Below are 24486 nucleotides of genomic sequence, written 5' to 3'. Positions count from 1 at the left end.
CAGCCTTGGCTTTGATATGACCTGTTTACAAATCCCAGAATTTGTCTCGATTATGTCAGATGGAAGCTCTCCAATGAAAGAGAGGAAAAAAATATACTAACTTTTATTAGTTAAGCTTCTACAAATCACTGCTTCAGAAAGCCTTGCAGTTATGCCAGTGCGACATTGCAGGTTTGAAACAGCGGGTGTCAGGAGAATTTGACCCACTATTTCCTGCATTTTCGTTTATTACTAATTTCTTCTTCCTTGAAAATCCTCTAGCTAAATGTTGTGAGGAACAGGTACCAGCACTAATATGTGACCAGACTCAACAGCTAGATGATGGCTTTCAATTAGCCTTGCAAGCTCCCTAATGATGCAGCGACCTACGTTTCACTCAAGGCTAGTGCATACTGCCTGCTCTCAAATATCATTGCTTGTAGATGTGGGGTGAAACCTGATGGTGTGCTTTCTCTGCCCCTGGTGGTGTAGTCTTCCAATTCATCTTCTCAAAGTCTGAATGCATTCTGCATGTTGGATTTCAGTCACCAGCTGGGTTAAGTCTTTTATGGAAGGCAACATGATTGAGCTAAGAGAATACTGTTTCTCTGACCCTTGAGCATACTAATAAACTAAACTAAACTTCTCTTTCTTAGAATCCCTACCTATGCTATTCCCATTGCCATATTGTATAGCCTGTTGTTGGTGTTTGACATGCTAAATATCTGAGATACCAGGGTTGCAGAGAGCCTTATCTGACTGGCAGCCTGTAGGCTGCCTTTCCTGCAGTGAGATGTTCTACTTGTGTCTTACCTGAGCTACAAAGATGAGGACAGGACAATGACCAATTCACAGTGGGTACTGGCTTTGTGGTTCATCTGCTGCTGTGTTTGAGGCTGTGGCCTTTTGGGATGGTGGTTCAGCCTGCTTGCGCAGACAGCCTCTGCAGAGGATGCAGCCTCATTTGCAGCATCTAGCCTATTTATTTTGAACCCGATCACATGTCCTCAGACGACTCTTCTGTTCTTTTGATCATAGCTTGGAGAACTTATGTAAAGAAAGCTGTCGCAGGGCAGTGAAAGATTGCTCACTTTCCATTCCCTGGCTTTTTTCCTGTAAAGATGTGTCTCTGTGTGCATACTACACAGTAAAGCAACAGCCACCTCATTTCCCCCACTCATCTGTCAAGCAAGATAAAATATAGAATGGCAGGGGGAGACAAATACCAAGATGGCTTTTTTATCCCCTGCTATACCTTTATTGAAAATCCCAGGCAAGTTAATAATCTTTCCTCCCTGCTCTGCAGTTGTAACATCTATTTTCCCAAAGACTTCATGCTTACTGTATTTGCCTGCGGCAAATCTAGTCAGTACAATATGTTTCTAGCACCATTCTACATGTGTTTTGCAGTCTTCTATTTCAACAACACAGAGTGGGTAAAACTGCCTTTTCTTTTGCATACAAGACAGATTTGAAAAATTTCTTGTAAACTGGCTGTTGGTGTTGGCTGAAGGGACCTCGGTTGGTGAAGAGTTTTGTGAGTGGATGTCTGCATTTTCAGAGATATTTAGATGTGTGAAGATGAAAGGCAATGCAACTGTAACAGAAAGCCTCTCGGCAGGTTAAAGGCCTAACTTGTACAGTTAAAAGGTAATTCTGACCTTGGTATGCAAACTGGCTTTGAAAAATCCTGCTGAAGCTGTATGTTTAGATATAAAAATGCCCTTTAAATTCAGGTCAAGATGCCTAATGTGAATTCGTAAGATAATGTTTCTTTGTGTTTCTCAAGTGTGTTTATATGTTGGTCTCTTATTTTAGATGGATTTAATAGTGCCAATTAAGCTCAGTATTGTGTTCCCACACAGCTTACAAACAAATACCCCAATATTGCCAAGAATGTTCATATTCAGCAGCATCAGTTAGGACCATTAAGCTGTTAAGTGCCCAATTCACAGTAAATTCAGTGCTGAAGAGCTGAGCACCTGTGTGAGGGATCACAATCATTGCAAGAGGTGAAAAGTAGAGATGGTTGAAAAGCAGGAGAAAACTGATGGCAGCTTCTGTATATTATCTTCTACATATTTTGTTGAAATTCCACTTGCGTGTGAGGTTTTCAGGCAGCTCTAGCTCTGACCACCACCCTCAGGGATTTAGGTAGGAGTGAGGTATAGAGACTGCCTGACCTGTGTGCATAACAAGGGAAACTGTTTGCCTACTTGAGAAGCACATCAAGACTGATAAATGGAAAGTGTTGCATGCAAGATTAATTGGCATTGAGATATTTTTCCACTTGCTCCCTACTGCAAAAACGGATGTAACTGTGTGCTGTCAGTGCTGCAGCTGATGTGTAAACAATTACTCATACATTCAAACTGTGGCCCTGTAGTACAACAGGGAGACTCGCCAATAGGCAGAACTGACTAGGGCTATAGGGTCATGTTATGACATTATTGCTAGTTCACAACCATGCAAGTTGCATCTTGTTACGCAGCACAAGGAGAATGATTTTATTAGCTTTACCTGCACGAAATGGCTTCTTGCTCTGGCACGTTCAAAGAAACTCTGAAAGCCAGCTCTCTTCCCTGGAGGTTTTAAGATTTTAAGTTTCCTTTGGCTGGACTTTATGGGTGGACTTCAACAGAACAGGACCAATGGGGCAAGGAAAGTGCCATCTAAACTCAAAGTGATGTGTCTATTTCTAGAGCCTTGTAACATGGACACAGTATCATTAGATGGAAAGGAACAAAGTTTTTATCTTATGTTCAATATCGGTCATTCCTTCTTTTGTTCTGAAGCATCTGGCTTTTGCTTAAAGAAAATGCTACCACGAAATCAGCCCTGTTACTCAGTAGAGATCAAGGAAAATGATGCTTTCTCACTCCTTCAGTTTCATATTTCCTGTTCAAATATCTTAAATTTTATACATTTTTAAGATTAATTTCCCTGAAAGGTGTTTAGCTTCGTTTTTTTAACAACTGAACAGAAACTTCAAACAAAACAAAGCTCAAAATCCTAAGCAATGAAAGTACAGAAACGGCTGAAATGAAAACTCAGATTTCCCATCCATTGCAGCAGCCTAGTTACGTGCAGTAAAGGTTGCTGTTCCAAACACTGCTGCTTTACAGCCCAAAATCACCTTTCTTTACAAAGTGCTTTTTAAACACGTTGTACCCTGAGATTACTGCTGCCTTAGACATGGTTTGTAGTAACCAGTACTGTAGGGAGAACTACAGCTCTTAGCCCTGATTACTTTGTAACCTGTCTCCCTTTTGTGCTCTCAAATAGCTCTGGGAACAAGCAAGGATGTTGGATATCTCACTACCTGGACTGTCCGCAACACAAACTGCTCTTGGATGTCTCACTACTAGCAGTTGATAGTATCCATAAAATAAAAACCTTGCAGTTGTTTGCAGGCAATATAGGATGGGTGCAGGCTCATTTTCTGGCATCATAAAGCCCTGGGTACCCCCAGGCTCTACCTTCTCTTCTATACTTCACCATCGCAGACTCCTCAGTGGCAAAACACCTATAATTCAATTTATCTTAATGAGGACAGAAGTCTTAGTTGCCCTGCGGAGATGTGAGCATCAGGGTCATGGTGCGGTAAGCAGGGTTTCACCAGGTGCATAAATTATGTCTCTCTCCCTGCACTTGCTCTGCATGTACATAGCATTCAGAAAGGCGTGAGCCAGAACAATCCAGAAGCAAGCAGAACAGGGCTGAGGCTCTGCCCCACGCACTGAGTACCTTGCTTGCTGTGAGCATAATGTGCACGTTAGCCCTTAGACTTTCCAGTGGAAAAGTTGCCAGGCATGGTGATTTCGTAAGCTATGGAATAAACTAATGACTAAGGAGTGAGCCAACGGACCATTGGACTCTTTGTCACTTGTAACTGATTTGGGATTGGAAGACAGCTGTCTGAAGAAAGAAGAGGGATTTAACCTCACTGGCTGACGCGCTTTAATTGTGTATGAGATCTTTTGTAGGGCTGTGCTGGTGCTTGTTAGCAGATGTGGCCTTGATGAGTATCCTTACCACTTCTCTTAATCAAGGATACCATCAAACCCCTTTCTCAGTCACCCTGCATATGTTCTTTGGGTGGGAGAGGTGGATTCTCACACTGCCAGCCTGAAACTGCCTGGGTGATGAATCTGTTAAGAATCCTGTTTGATCGCAATCCCTCCAGCCCCTTCATCTTGATATGAATGACAAGCTGTTGCAGTCTGCCTCAGCCATATTGGTGACATCTGACCCTGGAGAGGGAGTTGACAGGAGTGGGAAATCTTCTCTGGTATGGCTTCTGCTGGAGGAAGCAGTGCCAGCTCTGCGCTACGTTGTAAGCAATGCCTGGGCATTTGTTTGGCAAGGATTTAAGTGCATTTGCTGTACCTTGTTCTTCTTTGTTACTACTTTGGAGATAATTTAATTTAGAATTAAAGAGTAAGTTGAATTTTCAATATACAGCTGCCTTTCCTTCTGTACTTGGAGAGAGGGAGAGGGTAGCATACTTGAAAGGATGACTGGAGGATAACCCTGGAGTGACTCTTCTTTCTGGGAGGCAGAGATGAAAGAGGATAGCAGACTGGTACTTTTTTACTCTTAACTGAACAGGTTCCTGGAAAAGCAGAGGCGTTTGGAAGATACTATAGTGAAGGATTTGAACTGAACCTGTGAACCAAGACATGCGTATTGTATTCGCTGTGAGAGCTGTGGTTTCAGCGTCACAACTATAACTTCTCTACTAAGGGTCAGCCTGTGTTTTGGAGGACACATTGACTTCACCAAAATGCAAGACAGGAGAAAATTTATTCCTGGATCTGCTGTAGGGTTAAAGAGCAGGGAATGTCACCCCTCTTGCTACTAGTTCTTGTTGACTATTAGCATTGACTTGGGAACCTGTGCACACTCTTTTCCTCGCAGCCCTCCTCTCACAGTTAATAGCTGTAGAAATCTTTAAAGGTGGGGAGGCAATACTGTTCAGCATACAATTAATTTCTGTACCTTTTTTTCTTTTCTTTTTTTGTTGACTCACTAAGTCTACTCAGTAAAATGAAATGCATCACAGAGAATAGGTTCCATAGAAGATGTATATTTGTATTAAAGACAGCATGTGCTTTTCTAGGAAAAAAAGCTAGTGACTAGAACTGAAGTAAACTTTAGTAAAGGAGTGTGTGATTTTTATTTCCTTTCCTTCAGCATTACACCAAAAGCACATCTGTGCACAACAGCTGGATCTCCACACTACACCTGCTGGCAGAGTGTGGGAGACTGAAGGCTGTGAGCAGGCTTTGCATTTAGTATGCATATTAATGTCTAGTTAACAAGTTGGTATTACAGTGGATGAGATGATGGGTGCTTTTGCGTAAGTCCTAGACCAGCAGTGCTGTGAAAATGCCAGGAGCATAAGCAGCTTTTGCCCACTCATATTTCCAAAACTGATGAAGCTGCTGATTTTAAGCCTTTAAAACAAAACAAATCACTGTACAACTGCCTGCATATTTAAGATCTGTATATCTGGGCCAAGAGGGAAATGACTATTCAAGGCATCTGTCTTGGATGAGATCTACCTTCTGGTAGGATTTATAAAGCACTTATTGCCATGGTGCCTACCTGTTGTTTCTAAACATCTCTCAGTTGTCAAATGTGAAATTGTCTTTTGAGTAAGTTTCTCGTAACTGTATAGACTCCAGTAGCTAAGTATGAGTCCCAGGGATTGGAGGCAAAATGCAGCCAGGCAATATGTACACTCAAGGGTACCTCGTTCTTCCCAGAGACAAGGGCTATGGAATCTAAGGGGCTTTATGCCTGTAAGCTGCAATACCTTCAGCCCTCAGTCAGGGTTTCCATTGTGCTAGATGCTGTACAAATAGATATTGCATGGTCCCTGCCCCACACACTGCTTATAATACAGATAAACATGACAGTAACAAGTGAGTATACAGTAAAATAGCAGCCCGAAGGATAAAGGGAGGGAGCACGGGCTGAAGCAGTGTGGATTGCCATGCAGGGGCAGAACCTTTTATTATGTGTCTATAAAAGTAGTGTTTTATGTCTTTATTATCCAGGTGTGATGGCCATTAGGGATTAGATCAGGCATCAAGTTGCAGGGGTATTTAATGAAGGACCAAGTCATTAACTTTTGTTCAATAAATTGAACAGGATATTTTGTGTTTAAGGACATAAAAGGTACACTCTTGCAAGAGGAGGAAGACTGGTTAAATCATTTGGGTGCTGATTTGCAGAGCCCTTTTGGATCATTTCTTTGTTCAGTCTTTGGTTTCTCTGGTCCTTGTCTGTAGTTCCAAGCCAGTCCTGAACAGATGGGCACCAGCGTCAATGTGTCCTATGAGTACTAAAATCCTTTCAAGTAGCCCCTCATTCTGTAGTGAGGTTTTTAATTTTCACGAATCTATTATTTTTTTTTGAACACTAGGAAGGGTCAGAAATAATTTATCTGTCCAAGAGACAGCGTTGTCCATCATACTGCCCAGCACAACAACCTGTAAACTGAGATTAGAGGGGAGGAAGAAAACCTAAGAGACCCTGGCTTTCAGCCTCCTCTCTCTGCAGTGATTTCCAGCTAACACTGTCCTAGCAGCTCTGATCTAAAAGGGTGACCTAGGCATAATATTTCTTTGTCTATATCTTTTTGTCTGTGCCTGGTTTTACTGCATAATCCAATTGTGCTTTGGCTTGGGAAGCGGAGTTTTTCTTTGTTGTTCCTCCTGGTTCCGAGGCACAGGATTTGGAAGTTGCATTTGTCTATCTGTCTGCTAGTTGTACTTCTGCCCTGATATCCAAGCTGCTGACTTGGAAACACTTCAAAGATTTCCATTCTTCAGGGTGGCTGTCTCAACTGCTACTACAGGGAGTTTTTAATGTTTTCTGATTATGGAGGAGCATTTATTATTGTGCCTTTTAAGATAGGATAACTTTATTTATACTTTTTTTAATATAAAAAAGTGTCTCCTTTGAGATGTACTAGGATTGACAAAACAGCTAAGAATTTACTAATGTATTGCTACAAAGAGCAGAAAATCAGACAAAGGCATCTGGACAGATTTGGCAGGTCTTTCAATGATTCCTTCTTTTTTCCTCTTTCCTTCTTAAGATGAATGCAGAATTCTGCACTGGGCATGCTATCAAATTTTCTGGTCTAGCATATGGCTCATTAAGTCATCTTTCTTGTGCTTCTAAACTTTTCCTCTTGTTCCCATCATGCTCACATCATTGTCATCTCCTATCATCATCCTTGCCCCCCTCCTGCCCTTCTGCACAATTTATTGTCTCCTTTCTGTCTGTCTTCCTGTTCCAGGTTACTCATCTTATTATATCTTCTGATACCAAAAAAGATGCTATATGGTGTTAAGAAGTGCCGATGCCAGACTAGTTGCCTGGCTTGCTGTAAGCCTGTTGATGCATCCATCTGCTTGTTACTTTTTTTTTGGTGAAAGTCCATTCTGCATTGTCTTCTATGACTTCATATTTGTTTCCTATTGTATGTTTGAATTTGTTCAGTATTAAGGATGGGTAGTATTTTGGGGATACTTGCTGACAGCTGACTTAAAGTGTAAAGTACAATGCTGATATTTAAGTCCAAAATTAAAACAAATGCAAGTAGATAACTTTTTACACAGTGTTGGTGTGAACTTCTTTCCTAGGATAATCGCGGGTGCTAAGAGTTTGCAGAGGTTCAAATGTGCCCAGGAAAATATAAGGAAGTAAATTCAACTAAGAGCTAAAAATGTAATGCCTCACAAAAGCACCATTGCTAATTTATGAAGTCTCTGGACTCCAGCTGCTGGAGTCAGTCTGTTCCATAAGTTGTAGTACTGTGGCTTCACTGTGGTCTTATATGCTTCCCTTGGCTACTGCTGGCCAGAGGATAACTCCATTATTTGGACTCTTGGCTTAAGCTGGTCCACCTGCTCTTTTCTGGCCTGGCTAATAAACTTTGTGATTAGAATACTAGTTTCTCATTTAATTTCCATTTTATCTATGATTAAAATGTAGGGATGTAGGACTACAGTCATTCATGGATCACTTTTTTTCGGACCCTTTCTTTATTGGCAACTGAGCCTAACGGTCCCATTATAAGCAATTCAAGCTTCCTTTTCAAAGTCATTAGGTTGTTCATCCCATTGTTGCCAACAGGATATTTCAGAACTTCATTTTTCCAGTGCTTAAAAACTGTCCTTTAATTTCCAGTTGAAATTTATTCATGGCCATTTTATATCCATTTGTCCTCGTGCCAACTTTGTTCTTTAGCATAAGTAGCTCTCTGCCTTCCTCAGTGTTTATTTCTCCCCCATCTAGTGTGGCTATGGAGAACAATCAAGTCACCTCTCAACCATCATTTTGCTAAGGTGAGAAAACTGATCTTTAAGACTCCTCATGAGATACGTCTCGTTACCATAATGCTTAGCACTTTTCTGAGCACTGCACACAGCTGTTCGGGCAAAGCTTTGTATGAAAACATTCATGCTTTTCCTTTTCCATTGGCAGTGGCTTTCCTGAGGCCCCATCTGTCCATGTGGTTGTCATCTTACTGTGTCATGCTTGTGCTCATCTTCTAATGAGCTTATGGGTCCAGGGTGTCCTACTAATTTTGAGGTTATGAGCTCCTGCTGATAACAGCAATTCTTATGAAAATAAACCCTAAATGCGTAACCTTGTACTTTAACTATTGCATTTCATCACAGTTCTATTGCTTCAGAACTCAAGAACTTCCTGTTATTCCTGAAAGGTATTCTGAACTCCCTGCTATTGGTAGAAGCTTCTGACTTTACATGGTCAGCAGATTTTGTTAGTATACTTATACTCTGACTTTTTGTGCCAAGGTTATTAACGAAAAGATAAAATAAGATCAGTCTCAAAATATCCTTGAGGACTTTGACACGTAACTTCCCTCCGGACTAATAATTCCTCTTTCAGCACAAATCCTGTCATTGCTTCTTTAACCAGTTCCCTACACACAGTGCAATTCTTACACTAAACCCAACGTTCTCCAGTGTAGCTAATAATTTCCATTGTGGCAGCATATCAAATGCTTTATTGAAGTACAAATAAATTAGATCTACCCCATTTCCCTTGTCTAGAGAAATCAGTTATCTTAGCACAGAAAGATATCAAGTTAGGCTGGTTTGATCTACTCTTGGTAAGTCCATTTTATCCCTTAAACCTATTTTATCTGTTTTGCAGTTTACCCTCATGCCATTATTTATTTGTTCTTTCCAAATTTGTTCTAAAGCAATGCATATTATTGAGGTCTACCGGGTCTGCACTTACTTATGACTAACTGTAGATTACATGCTGTGGAACATACCGAATACCTCATATTGCCTGCACCAGAATCCTTGTGATGAATTGCAGTACTTGAAGAGATGAAATGTACTAGTTTGGTTCCGCTTTATTTTATTGCAGTACCATGTCCAGGCACAGGCTGAGATGAGGGTGTGTCTAGGCTGTTAGTCTGGCATGTGGGAATTACAGATATCTACAGCTGCAGGTCTGTATTGTCACTTCAGAAGTAGGTGGTGATTATGAAATTTTCTGATTCTGCTGAGTGGTAGTGATGGGATCTGGGTGATACCACCTTTAATTTTATTATTTTTTTTTTTGTAGAGTACATCTGAATTTTCTGTCCCCCAGTCCCATCTGAGTGGTTTTATTTACATCTTTATCATAGTCTTGAGTTTCTCAGCTTTAAAGGCAAAGCTGTTGTAAACCTATTCCAGCAGGTCATATTAAAAGCACAAATAGCTTTATCCCTTGACTCTGAGCAGACCAGGTCCCTCCAAGCCTCGAGAAGAGAAGCAATCAGGCTGTTAAAGGATCAGCTATGGTGTGGCCAGGAAGAATTTAGGTCTTCTGGGGGAATTGTTACGATGGATTGAGAGATAATGGGGAGTCAAAGATAGTAGGAATGGGAGATTTCATCGTCTGAGAATATGCCTTGGAAGGTCTGGTGTCCTCTGAGAAGTCGTGAAGTTGTCTGTATACTATGTGGTTTACAGACCCCAAAATGAATTGGAGAATCCGGGTTTGATTGTTTTGCTGATGGGAGTTTTCCTGGCAGCGTTAATATTGATAGTGGCATAGTTCCATAGTGCCACTGAAACTTTTTGCAATGGTCATAAACAACTCCCCCCCAAAAAAGTAGATGCCAACAGGATATCCTTTGATCTCTCCCGGTTGGAGCGAGAAACACTCTGGTGGTTCCTTTGTCGCTCTGCTGTGCTGGCCTGTGACCCTAAGCCTCCAAACGCAGGTAAGTAATGCAGTCTCCTTTACCAGATACCTACTTGAGTGTGAGCTTTGGGGAGGTGCTCTGGGTGGAATTTTAACTTGCTTAGAGCTGTTTACTTCATCCCAAACTTTAGATCAGGAGAAGACTGAGTGATCAGTGGCTGTAGTGTTTCCCCTTTTCTGAGCAAGCTGAATAGCTGGTGGATGACAGTATTCCTTCCACCAGCTGAATAATCACTGTTTAGCTGGAGTTAAAGAAGCAGTGAGACTGTGCTTCTGCTGGTGAGATTTTTAGCTGCAGATTTCCTGTTCGATCTCTATTTGTGTGCATGCCTTTTGCAGTTTCTTTGTAATGCTGCTGCTGAATTCTGACAAATTAATTATGAAAGAATGATATTAGATAGGGATGTTGACCCAACATCAGCAAGAAACAGCTCTTGAATTGTTCTTCTTCTTTCAGCTGCTGTTAGGGCACACAATGAACAGCAGCTTGATGACAAGAAGTGTTTCTATTTTGCTGCAGGATGATAATTGTCTCGGTATAGAAGTTAATGTGATTCTATTTGGGGATTGGTTTGTAAAGAGATTACATTTTAAGGAATCTTTGGGCATGGAGGATTTTGTAGCTGTGTTTATTTAATAAGCTGTTGGCACTTGAAATTTCATAGCAGTAAGTCAGGCTAGAACACACGGATCTTCTTTCTCCAGCAGAACATGACTGAAAAATAAAATCTCCTGTGGGGCTAGTGGGATGGAGATGAGGCAAAAACTTGCTCCAGGTGGTGGAGAACACAGATGCCTCAGTTCAGCTTTTCAAGCTACAAATGCTAGTGACCAGCTCCCATCCAAACTAGTGCTGTGCTGACTCAGGCAGGTTGAACTGCTTACCCGCACGTTGAAATGACACAAGTCAATGGAATAATCTGTGTATCTCTCCCCTCTGCACATTTATTTTCTAAGCTCTGTGGAGCAAGTAGTCTTACCACAGAGCTGTAGAATCTTCCTTACAATTCACTGCTCTGAGTGGGGGCCTTCATATGTCACTACAATACAAGACACTGTCATAATTAAAAAAAATTAAATTTTCTTTTCCGTTAAATCTGGTGAGAGGGAGGACGGAGCTGAAGCTTATTTTGGGAAAACGGATAAGGGAGTGGAATTTGTCTGGAAATACTGGCATGGATTCTTGATGCAGAAGTTTTCATCTACTGATGTAGATAGAAGGACTGGTGCTTGGAGGGGGCATGTGTTGGGTCACTGACACAAAGAAATTGCTCTGGGGCAGCAGTTTCAAGACTTGCTTCATTACTTTGGGTATGTGGGTGTTGCTTTAAATTTAATGGTCACTACAAATCAGTGTAACACTAAAGCTAGAGGGCTAATAAGTCTTTAAGAATAACTGAGTCAGCATCAGAGACTGGATCTTCCGCTGGTGTAAAACACTGAAGTTCTGTCAAAGTCCATCATAAGGTGTCAATTTAGACCAACTGGGAAGCCTGGCCCACAAAACTGTGAAGATGAAGATTACAAAAATTATCAAAGCAATTGACAATATTTCTCCATCTCTTCTTTCCCCAGGGCAGCCATTGAGGCTCTGGCAGCTTTGCTGAAATCAAGTAAGTTTGTTTGGTTTGTTTTATTCATTATCTTCATATTCTTTCTGACTTTCCTTTCTGTGCTGTGCTGCTGGACAGAACGACTTGCTGAATCTCATTCTCCCTTGGTATCCACCTCTTCCTTCAGTCTCAAAGCGCACTGCTTAGCAAAGAGAGACGGTAATGCAGTAGTTTCCTGTATATCTAGATACATTTTTTGGAGCACTATGAGAGATGGTGCTCTAGGTCTCAGAGAGCAAGCTGCTGAGGGAACCTTACTAGACCTTTATTTTGAGTGTTTAAGGAACAGTGGTTTTCCTGGAGCTTGGTACAGTGGAAGGAATGGGTAACCTCTCTACCTAGTGACAAATGCTTGTTGTTCTGTTCCAGCATCACTGGAGAGAGGGGCCAGGACCCATTTTTCCCGTGGTGCTGCTGAACTATGCACTTACCTGGTAACAATCATGCTGTTGGCAAATGCTTGGAAAACTTCTGTAGTCCAAAAGAGATGACCTTATTCTCCCTTTCAAGTGTGTCAGGTCTGATAATGCACACACAAAGCTGAGACCTATTGACTGTTGGAGTACAGTCCTGCTGTGGCAGGCTGTGCTTAACATTGGCACCAGCTGGCTTGGGGTGTTGAAGAACTTAACACGGGTTCTTGGCCATGCACTGCTGGTGTGTCTATTCTAAAATGAACGTGCTACTTCTTTTTGCCTTTATCCTATCCATAAACACTTAGCTTTTTATTACCAGAATTTAATAAAGCTTTGATTAAGAAAGAACACTCTTCTATTGCAGACAATGTACTCTACAATAAATCACAATGGTGTATTGTCCTTCTCTCTCACCCCTTTTCTTCCCTTCCTGTTCTGCTTTTCATAGTATTAGGAATAAATGCATATGTGAAAAATTGTAGCCCTGGAAGCAGTGTTTAAATGAGCATGCAGCAATGGGATCATGTCTGAGTTGCATCAGCTCAAGTGATGAATTCTGAAATAATTCCTCAGTATTAACCTTGCTGCCTAGATTCAGAGGTCACATTATTGCAATGTGGAAAGACCTTCCAATTTGGGCACTAAATCTTAATAAGGGGGTTGTGGGGCTATGCCACAGCTGTTTGCAATGCAAAAGGAAAATTAGCCTTCAGAGTAGAAAGAAATTTACAGAAAAGGCTAGAAAAGTGGAGCGAGAGCTGAAAGCTCATCAGGCAGCTTGAGATTTGCTCCTGCACACTGTTTTATGATAAGTACTAGGACGTGAAATTTTGTTGTCCTAAGATATTTATAGTATAAGTTTTCTACTTAGAGGCTTATTTTGGGTTTACAGATGAGAACAGTGTATAGAAATGGAGGACTAATTACTAAGGGATGCTGTGAAATGTAATCTCCTGGAGAGTTGTAAATACATGTTATAAAAGTTGTGGGAGGGATGCTGAGGATGATCTAGGGAATCTAAAAAGATTGAATTCAGCTCCAAATTCTCCCAACCCTTTTTCTCTTAGGGTGAGGTAAGTTGGTTTTTTGGTTGTTTTTTTTTTTTTTTTTTTTTTTAAATCCATTTATTCTTAGAATTTTTTTTGTGAGACTCTTCTCAGCCAATTTAGGTCATGAAAATATATTGGTTTGTTCTTCCTCCTACATTTTTTTGTGTTTTAGGAAGTGCATAGGAGGTTTCCAGTACTGGAAGAACACACTGATCATTCTGGTTGTTTCACAGGTGCTTTCACAGAAGGTACAAAAAAAGGACTTGAGTGAGAATTTAGCCTATTGAGCAAAGCATCACATCCTTACATTGCCCCTATGGGTCGTTACTGTGATGTACAGATTAGGGTTCTCGTGTTCGTTTGTACTGCTGACCATTGCAAACAAAACGCATTGCTTGGGAGAGGCATTTCTTTGTCAAGAGACATCCTTCCCAGTTTGCTGTTATGGCCTTCTCTCCTTTATCATTCACTACTGAACAACACTGCTGCAGCACTCGCTACTGCTTCTATGGAAAAGTGATTTTTTTTTCTTTAGGAGAACACATGGTCTGTTTCAGCTGATGTTCTTTTAAGGCACCGGAGCTGAGATTTGGGAAACAGTGCCAATAATGTGCAACTAAATAGAGCATGTCAGCCCACAAGTCAACCTGAACTGTATTTTCTGATGTTTTCTGCAGTTTGATGCTGAGCGGTCAAGATTATCTTTTAGTTTTCTCCTTGTTCCGTGGCTCAGGACACAAGAAGCTCCAGGCTTTTGGAGCAGGCTGCTCTGGTAGTTGCATACAAATGAGCAGGCTGTGTCTTTTGGGAGGTGTGGGACAGGAGATGTGAAAAACAGCTCTGGCTCTTCCAGAGATAAATTCACTATGGCTGGAAAAGAGCTGAATTCTTTTTCATGATTGCATCAGGACAGACTTGTTTGTCACAGTTAACTTACTTATGACCATGACCTTAGTGCCTTTGAACAGTGCAGCGGTTCTTAGAAAGTTAAAAATCAAATCTGCTGAATGCTAAAGCCCTTGAAAGTTGCTTATGAAAACAAAGGGTAAAATTGTACATGGCAAAGCACCCAGAAGCCCTTCAGCATGTTTGGATACGAGCTAAACGGGAAGCAGGAATCCTGGAATAATGTGCTACAGCACTGAGTTGAGGAATTGAGGGACTGATTATTGTGAGCTATTTTGGAGACTTGCAGTAACACGCTTGTTGGGAAATAGTGGTGGGATTCAATTTTACTGGGGTGAAGGCTATAAAACAGACGGGGCAAGAACACACCTGTTCTTGAGGGTCTCTCTGTAGGGCTGTTGTATCCTTAAGTGTTTCATCCCCAAGTGATCTCAAGGGTCATGGTTATGCATGGAGTAGTGTTGGAGGATAAGTTTCCCCTCTTCTTTTGGCAGTGATCCGCAACGGGAAAATACACAGTAGTTTTAAAGGGAGCAGGCAGATGGCAGTGTGTCTCCCCGGTGGATTCAGGAACATCCTTCTTCAGCTCCTCAGGCTTCCGTAAGCTCTGTTTGAGACTTTGTCCACCTGCAAAGCCAGGGACTGGCTAGAAAATTTTTGGCTTCTGTCTCTTTCCTAACAGGAGCTGATTCTAAGTGCACATTTAACAAGTGCATAACTGCAAGAAGCAAGATCTACCAGGAAAGAAGGCATCAATATATGAAAAAATTACAAGTCCAGCTATACATGAGAAATTGTTGCTGTTCTGTTTCAGAGGGGAAAGTATAAGATTTTCCAAAGAAATAAGTGAGAGGATGCTGCAAATTTGTGCTTCATCCACAACAGGGAAGAAATACTTGGAAACCCAGTGTAAGATAAGAGTGACCTTGTTTGTCCTGTTCCCCTGCGCGTAGTGAATATTGATGATAGTCATAGAGAAGGTGAATAATGGAAGAGTATAAGTTTAGGTCTCTTCTAATGACAGTGCTGCATCTGTCTATCTATGGAAGTGTGGATTACTGAAATATTGAAGATGTTTCTCCCCTGACCATCAGCTAGTCTCTCACTTCTGACTTTTTATCTCTTTCCAAGCATCCCAGAGTACTTAACCAATTGCTGTTCTGCATCTGCCATGCACACAGCAAGCGGCATTTAGCAAGTCCTTTCTGCCTTGCCTTGCTGTTTGGTTTGCTTATATTTTACATCTGTTGCCTCTCCACCATACTGTGAACTATCTGTGACTGAACTACATTATTATACAAGCTGAACACATTGCTTGGTAAATATCTCTAATAGTGCTGCAGTGCCATGAGAGTGTTAGGAGTTTTTTACTCTTTTCTTGGATGTTACAGTCAAGCTTTCCGGTATTACACCTGTCCGTCCTTCCTTCTTCAATTTCTAGATGCTTAATACAGTGCAGGGTGTGGATGGGAGTGGGAAGATACAACAGCTATAATAAACTGAGGTGGGATGAAGCACAGCGCCCTTTCCAGAATTTCTTCTGTCTGTCCCAGGGTATGGCTGCTACATTTTCCAGCCTCCCTTGGCTTTGTTCTGCTCCTCTTCTGTACATCTGCCTTTGTATTTTGCTCCAGTTCTGTCTTAGGGCCTGGGAAACTCATCACTAAGCCCTCTCATGCCTGCCAGGGGCCCATGTGCGGAGGGGGCAAATCCCAGCTGGAGTATGAATCCATTCGAGCAACAGTGGAAGGCAACGGTTATCCTCCACATGGGCTCTGTTGCTTTTAGTGAATCCACCACCCGAAATAAAGCAGGCAAACCATTCCCTCTTTTGGAGGCTTGGAAGAAAACTGGACACCTGCTCTATAACTACAGGCAAGTGCATATCTCGGGGTTTGCAGGCGGAAGGCAATGCGATGGACCAAACTGGCCACTGCCACTCTGCACCTCGAGCCACACGGTGGCGATGTGATTATAGGGATCCCCACTCCCATCAGTGCTTAATCCTATATTTATATTTGGTGAGTTAATTTGTTTATCAGCAGGTTATTTTAATATAAGTTTGGTTGTATTTGTTATTCCTGGACTATCTGTACTTCCCAGAATTAGCAGCTTGCACGTCTTTAAGGAAATTAGCTAGAGCTGATCTCCAAGGCATTTGCTCAGTGGATATTGAAGGAACTGGCTGGGGAGATGGGCAGGGCCCTTCTTCCAGTGTCTGCCTAGTAAAATTGTAACAAGCAATTTAAAAAGACAGGTTGTGGTGACCCTGTGATCATGCTTATTTCATTAAGACAATCCTGTGTGCTAACAGCAGTTATTGCTGATGGCCTTTCCCCCTCCCTTTCTATATCTTTACCTTCCTCATCTTCTCTTTATCCTCTTGTCTTCCATTCCCTCTGTCTCCCCCCCCCAGCCTTTCATCTTTTTTCTTGCTTTTTCCTCCTCATCTCCCATCAACTAACCTTTATTTAACCTTTCACCCACTATTTTTTGTCATCAAAGCATAAGGATTATGTCTTTTGGCTGACAGGATACAATAATCGGTGTCATTCTTTTCCTTTTATGCTGGTATCAAGGAGGGGCAAGTAACTCCGCAATGAACAGAAAATGATGTTCTAGCACATAAGCAGATTATGGTTTCTGAAAGACCTGCACCCTTCTGTGTTGGAATTAATAATGCTTTGTAACAGACCTACCGACGCAGGTCTTTGATCTTGTGTGAATATACGTCTATGGTTAAACTATGTCAGTTCCTGTAGCCAACAGCACAACGTTTGTGATTTTCCTGGTACTTTGCTAGGTACCCATTTCTCATGATGAGTTTAAGACTTCATTACCCACCTCTGGATTCAAACTTCATTATCAGTCTCGCCCCAAACCTCGCATTTTGTCATCAGAGTTGAATTTTGAAAATAGTTCCTTTCATAATAACCTAAACCAAGTTCTGTGTCCGTCCTTTCTTCCTGAATTTCAGAATGTAAATAGTCTTGATTCTCTATTTTTAAGTTTATCTCTTTGGGGGGAAAAATATTTCTGAATGTCCTTTATATTCCCTTCCCTAGGACTGGTCTTCTTTAATAAACATATCCCAAACTGAAAATAACTAGGTGCTCCAGAGAAAAAGGTTGGTTTCATCTCCTGGGGCATGACAGCTTCCCACTGTTTTGCTCCTGAGGGGTGGGTATAATAGAACCAAAGTGTCGAGGAGCTGCATTATCCTTTGACATTCTTAATAGTGATTGCTTACTGCCTTTGTCTTAGCATAGGCAGTGTTTGTGCCTCCAGTGATGATCTGGCTTCAGAAAATGCAGTGGTTGAATTTGGGGAAGTCTTCCAAATTATAGCATCCTTATTTGAACTCTTTCAGATCACTTTGGTCAGAAAAATCAAGCTTGAAATTTTGTGCAAAAAGAGTTTTTTAATCGATTTCCAGCTTTCTGTTGAATTATGACCAGAAGACATTGTGAAAATGAAAAATAAAGGAGAAAGAAATAAACCTTTTTGAAAATAATTTTCCTTCTGGTGCTAATTAAAAAGTTATTGAAAGGGGTTGGTTTGCTTTTTCTTAATTTTACATTTGGACAATGTAATAAAGACAAATCAGAGAAGAACCAGCATGTCATAACGTAGTTTGTATGACTGCACCTGAATTGACCAACAGCTGGAACTAAAACAAATATTGGTTTTTGGTAGAAAGAGCTGTTCTCGTACTGAAGCTAAGCTCGTGGCTGATTTCTGGTCTAGGAGCAAATCATAGCACTTATAGTTGATAGCAGATCCTGCCTGTGTTCTTTACCTTTGTGCCAGTGTTATTCGTCTATACTAAATTCTTAAATAAATGCCTAGATTACAAAGTTTATAGGGCACAATTACAGTAGTCTTCTGGCTTCCAGCAAGAGTTGAGATAATTCCAGCTTCTTGCAGGAACTGTAGAGCTGGATCTGAATTCATCCCAGCATTTATGGGTGACTAGATTTCTCCATGGGAACAATTAATTTTGCTTCTATAGGGAACACTCATGCTTATTTGTAGGAAAAATAGCATCTCGATGACTGAATACAACAGCTGTTTTCTCTTTGCTTTAAGAAATATCTCACATCTTTTATTCCTAAGAGGTGATCACTAAAGTAAACTGGCAAAGCTGGAGATTTTCTTGTTCCTTTAGCCCCTTTGGGTACCAAAAGGTTAATTTAACAGAGCATCCTAATCTCTGAACTGTAGCAATGTATGTTCTTGGCATAATGAATCAGCTGAGTGGCATCAACAAAGAGATTTAAGCAGACAGACAGAAAGATAAATATCTCTTTGTTCTGCGTGGTAAGCACTGCATTGCTCATCATATTTCAGGTTGACAGTAATTCATTTTTGTGATTAAATACGCTGCATTTTTTTTTCCAATTTTCCCTGTGTTCCTGGTAAATACTTCAAATGAGACTGGAATGTGAGGAGGGCTTCAGAAATGTCCACAGCAACACTGGCAGTCATGAGACTCATCTACGAGACTGAAACCCTGGCTTTAGGGTCTGCCCTGGTCCCCCAACATGAAAACAGAATTCTGTCAAAACTGGGAATTCCTTTGTAGTGTGATCACCTTGTTAATTTAGATGCATCGTTAATCATTTGGTGTTCTCACACGTTGGCTGTGCACCTGTATCAAATGTTTCTGGGTAACTGCATAGATTATAAAATACTTATTATAAATTATAAAATACTCTGTGCTGCAGTGTGTAAACTTTCACTGGTTATCAGCACTGCCCTGGAAGCCAGAAGCAAAGGAAAAGACCTAGACGTGTGGGAAACTTGGTGTTTCCCTGTGACCCATCCCAGACTCAGCAGACAGGACTGAAGGTCTTTCAAAGAAGGTAGTATGCCAGTGACAGGTATGGAGAAGGTGGTGAAGACTGTGCTCCCCTGTCAGAGATGACAGAATAAGATGAAGAAGAGACACTACTGTGGAAGAAGAATCAGATACCACTCAGACAGATCAGATTTGGTAGATAGAATTTTAACCAGTAAATTTAGGTATGTACAATGTTAAATAAGTACAGGTGACTTCGTGGTTAATATTCTACTACTTACTGTGTTTAAAATTAGTACAGGATACAAAGACTAACCCATAAACTTACTGTATATATTTTAAATGTTAAACACACATAAAAGATGTCGCTTACCAGCCCATTAATGCCTGGTGTCAGGTAAGGGATCTCTCAGCATTGAGGAGTAACCTTGACAGGCATCCCCTACTCACGGGAGATCACTGCTATAGAGCAAGGGCTCAATGGGCCCTGGTGGCTGTAGATATTTGTAGTGTTAAGTGGTTGATTTGTGTTCAGATTTCCTGCCGTTAATGCAGTTCTGGGTGTTTATCTGCCTAGCTTCCCACCAAACTATGTTTTGGTTTTTTTGTTGTTTAGTTCATTCTCACCGAGAGCCTTACACTGTGAGATGGCTTCAGTTAGATCTACTTGCTGAATGTCTGCCTGGACCAAAGTCCAGTTAGCTCAAACAAGAGGAGTGCGTTTGTCACACAGACCAAATACGAATTAAAGTAGGAATCACCATCCCTGGGTGCTTCTGAAAGCTGGGTGGAAGGAGAATTTCCACGTCCTCTGGACACTGGCTGTATACAGGAAGAAGGAAAGGGACTAATGGAAGAATAGCAGTAAAAGGGTCAAAAGATGTAGGACATTTTACCATTTGCCACAAAGATCATTCATGCTGACTGCAGGAGGGGTGGGTTCGTGCTGCCTATAAATCCATGCAGTGCTGCTTGTACCTGTATGATTCATTTCTACCATCTGTATTTGTGCCAAAATATAGATAGATACCCATGCAGGTGCATCCCTAGATGGAGAGACCAACAGACGCGGACAGGTGGAGAGGCCTCCTTTTTCCATTCTGCCTTCTGGAGATCTTGGCATACGTCCTCCTTCATTTATTCACTACTTTATTGACTATACAACGGGAAAAATGGAAGAAAATAAGAAAAGCACTAACAGCGCAGGAAAGGAGAGGAGAATCGATGAAATCAGGCAGGAGAAACAAAATGAATGTTCTTTTTGCCACTTCAGCAAGTAATTATCATTACTTCTGATCAAAGTGCTGAGGAAACTATAGTCCTGCCTCTTCCATCTCCTCCTCACAGAACAGACTCTGAGCTTCACTTTTCAAAGCAACTGTTTTAATCTTGAAGGTGGTAAGTGCTACCGAAAACGTGAGGGGAAACACAGTGAAGTTACTTTGCTAAGCTTCCTCTATGCTTTTCATCCAGTGATAAAACTGAGGCATAGGAAATTTATATGTTCTGGTCTCTATGGAGCTGGGATCCAAATGCGGAAGTCTGTCTTGAGAGAAGTGAGGAAAACGTCACCAACACAGTTTATGATATTTATTTATTTGTTTATTTTAAAATGCATTCCCCCAGAAGATCTAGCCATGGTGTTTTTGAATATTTCCCTTTTCCCATCAACATTGACACAGAAATAGCCTTCAAGCCCTGAATGCTAGGAGCTATAAATCCCTACATCTAGTCCAATTTCATCTGCCTCTGAACAGTTCAGGGAAGCTCTGATTCTGATCCAAATTGTCCCTACTTACACATTCTGACTCTCTTCTTCTTGTCATGTTTTGTATACTTACTGACTTTTACAGAGCTTTCTCAGTTATTCTTCAAGGAGGATTGACTGATTTAAGGGGTTAGTCATCCTGCAGGTTAGTAAACGTGACAGTTGGTTGAGGATTAACAGGTAATCATGAATAAAATCATTGGGACTGATAAGGGATTCTCAAGCAATTAAAGTTTTCTTGCAGAAAGTCAAATAAAAAAAGAAACATAAAGTGAAGGTAAAAGGAAACGAGTGACCTACATGCTGACAATTACTGAGACTTGAAACACAAGATGTACTGGCAGAGCTAGTGGGAAATACTCCACAGCAAGAGGATAAAGTGCTAGAGAATATTGCAGGCCAAGGTGTAGGAGACTGGGCAGGGATGTGTAGGAATAGCTGTGGGACCAGCAGGTCAGTGTGAAGGCATGTCAGCAGGTTGAAGGTGCAGAGCAGGATTAAAGTAAGGTGGCAGACTCATCTGAGGATGTCTTTTGTTGCCTCCCTGGTCGTACCAATGGTAGATAAAACTGCAGGACAAAAACAGGTAGCAGATCTACCCTCCAGTCCCTTTTCCAAGTAGGAGTTTGTTAATGTACTGTACAGAGCAAACTCAGGTGATTTCCCCTTTCGAACGCCTGCATCTACTTCATCACTGGGACTGAGGTTTACTGCTTACTGGCTGCTTTCTGGTTACTCTCTCCATGGCTTTCCTTTTCATTGATTTTCTTCATACAGCATCTTAGCCTTTTCTGCTCTCTCTCTCAGCCTCTAGCTGCTTCTCCTGCCCTGTAAATCTGCACTGATGACTTTAATGTTCCAGGTGTAAAAAGCTCTGGCACTTTTTTAATGAACTGGAAATGAATTGGAGCCTCCTAGCTTTGGAGAAACCATACCAAGAGCCATCTGTTGTAAGCAGCAAATACTGATTGGTATTCAGGGAGCCGAGTTCCAGTCTTACGTATGCTACCTGGCCTCTTGGTTGATTATTGCGATTCTGACAGCTTCTAATGTGTGCCACAGCAAGAAATGTCAGCACCAGTTCAGGAAAATATGTTTAGGCAGGATTAGTTTGAAGGGAGAGACCCTAGAGTCTGATATGGCTTCACGTTTGTTATATGGAGCAAAGGAAGGAACAGAGTGGCTGAAAGGATGTGTTTTAAAATACTCAGCAGAATTCGGACTTTATCACAAGTTTCATAATCTTCTTTTAGTCTGATATCCCAGAGATATATGGTTAAAGAAACAGTGCAGGTCTCCTTTTATATTTTTATAAAGCTTCTTTTTTAAAAATGCTTTTTTTAAAAAAATTTTCTTCTTCATAGAGTAAAGCCTTTAAATGTGACCTGAATGTGACTTTTAAAATCTCAGAACCAGAAAGCAACAGCAAAGAAGCCTAAACTTCTGTTGCTTATGTTGGTGTTTTGTTAATTTTTAAATACTGTGGGTTCGCAGGATCATCTGTTTCATGGCTTTCACTATACAGGTATGTGTGGGAATACATTCAGAAGTTAAACAGATTTTTGCTAGCTGTGAAAGGATTGTGCAACTACATGGATTTGTTGATCTCAGCGACACGTTCTGTCAGGACTGAAATACAGCACTATGTGAAGATTATATGACCTGCTGTCAACTAAGCTTATTTTTCTTCAGCTTTTCTCACTCCTCAGGAGCTCCTTCAGTTTCAGGAACTCTTATGGTGCTGCAGTTGGCATTAAGTTTATTAGCACCTGGAAGGAGACATAGGCTCTGCCCTTTCCCCACCCGTGTTCTGGTTCATTTGGAGGGTTCTGGGCAACCATTTCCAATAAGACAGAGACACTGCTTCATTTTCTTTGCATTTACAATTCCAAGAGCCTAGCTTATGCTTAGTAAATAACATTCCAAATTGTATTGTTTTTTTTTTTAAACTGAGACCTTTAAGCAAGAATGAGCAGGTTTTGTCGATTTGAGCATGGAGTAGCCACACGGTTATCAGACAGAGTGACCAGTGGAAAGAGTTTAATTCAGCCTTTTCTCTTCATTTTCAGAATCTAACAGCCGACGGGCAGTGAACAAAGGGTACCTGGGTGGATTGCTGAGACTCTATCAAGACTGGCATCACCATGATGTCTCCAACAACTACATTTATATTCGTAGGGGTCTCCTGCTCTGCCTAAAGCACATCACCAATATTCAGCTGGGCAGGGAAACATTCCTTGGTTCCCTGGGTATGGAGATTCTCTTCACAAGTGTACAGGTACATGGTAGTTTTGTGCTTAAATAAGATGGATTGGTAATTAGTGCTGCGATATGCCTCACAGTGCAGTTTTAGCCTGTATTTATATAACCTATAAGTGAAAAAAAAATTACGGTAAATGTAAAATCATTGACTTTTTCACAGTTAGTATTTCAGAAAAGCTGAAGTGTTTCAGTTTAAAATTAATTGTAATTACTACTAAGCCTCATGGGAATTGTAGTTCAGGCTTTTTAATACTTCCCTCCCATCTTCCCCTGTGGATCCTGCTGTCTGCTTGGACTTCCTATCCCAAAGAACTGTGCAGTGTCTCCACAGAAGTGTTGCTCAACTTTTTCAGGAAGCCCAACTTTAATCTTGTAAAACACTAACATGGGTCCATCAAGAAAGATGATATTGTCGTGAATATGGGACTCCTGTATGGTATAGAAAGGGCAGGTGCAGAACAGCAATAGTTTCCTCAAATTCTCTCACCAAAGTGTTTCATTAACCTTCTTTGAAGAAGTCATTTATGAGGAAACCTTCAGTTCTTGACCCATGTGATTCCACAAAGAGTATTTCCATTGTCATTCTCATTGGGCAGTGCACTATGTCATTCTAGCACCATCACAGACAGAATGAAAAACCTGACCCCTTCCCCTCCAGAAAATCCATTGCCTTATAATCCAGTGTATCTGCTGTTTTACCTTTCCTTTCATTGCTATTATGAATGATTCTCCTGTGATAAAACTATTTCTTATCGGTAGAAGGTGGTAGATTGGTGGAGTTTCTTCACTTCATTTTCCTCATAAGGAGTTGACCGCTTTTTCAGGTGGCAGGAGGTGTCCAGAACCAACAGATTTTTCAAGGAATCATAGCCTGTGTTAGAGAAGTCCCTAGTCTGCAGAAACTTGGATAGAGTGAATGGCAACAGCTGCTTTGGGGTAGATGTCAGCTCGTTCCCTCTCAAGAGCCTTCCACAGACTATGTAGCTCTCTGAGCTAACATCTCCTGATAGCTCAGCCTGGGAGCAACCCCATGGAAAGTGCAAAAATGGGGTCACCTTGGGTAAACAAACAGGAAATGACACAGTAAGACTCCGGTGAACACTGATAACTCTAATCCTTCCAAAGGTTAGAAGTGGAGCGGAAATGACAGCTTCAGGGGCATCCAGTTTGCTCTTTTTTTTTTTCCCTATGGTTTGCTCCTAGGGAGATCTTGGAAGTACTGTTACCAAGGTTAATAAATTTAAAGCTCAATGTTCCCTCACTACTTCTTTGGGATATTGTTAGTCTTACAATGTTGCTCCAAGGCATGAGGGTTTGGAAGGAATCTGGCAGCCCTAAGAGGTCTCGCTCATGCTCTTCCCTACTCTGACCCGAGGTAGAAATTGCTGCTACTACCAAAATCTTTATAATCTTCATGGCAAACAGGAAATGGTGAATGTTT

At 41.2% G+C, this 24486-nt stretch overlaps 1 protein-coding gene across 3 annotated transcripts in view; it reads left to right on the top strand.

Annotated features, from left to right (window-relative positions):
• Positions 1-24486, top strand: part of AGBL1 (AGBL carboxypeptidase 1) — a 285385-nt gene that overhangs the window by 35170 nt on the left and 225729 nt on the right. For all 3 annotated transcript variants that reach the window (XM_054077987.1, XM_054077988.1, XM_054077986.1), the window contains exons 6-7: positions 11806-11843; positions 22853-23061. In XM_054077987.1, the coding sequence (XP_053933962.1) occupies positions 11806-11843; positions 22853-23061 (247 nt within the window). The remainder of the gene's footprint in view (positions 1-11805; positions 11844-22852; positions 23062-24486) is intronic.

Source organism: Cuculus canorus, chromosome 12, assembly GCF_017976375.1.
Source record: "Cuculus canorus isolate bCucCan1 chromosome 12, bCucCan1.pri, whole genome shotgun sequence".
NCBI lineage: Eukaryota > Metazoa > Chordata > Aves > Cuculiformes > Cuculidae > Cuculus > Cuculus canorus.
The sequence above is the reverse complement of the archived record's forward strand: the minus strand, read 5'-3'. Positions and strand labels throughout refer to the sequence as shown.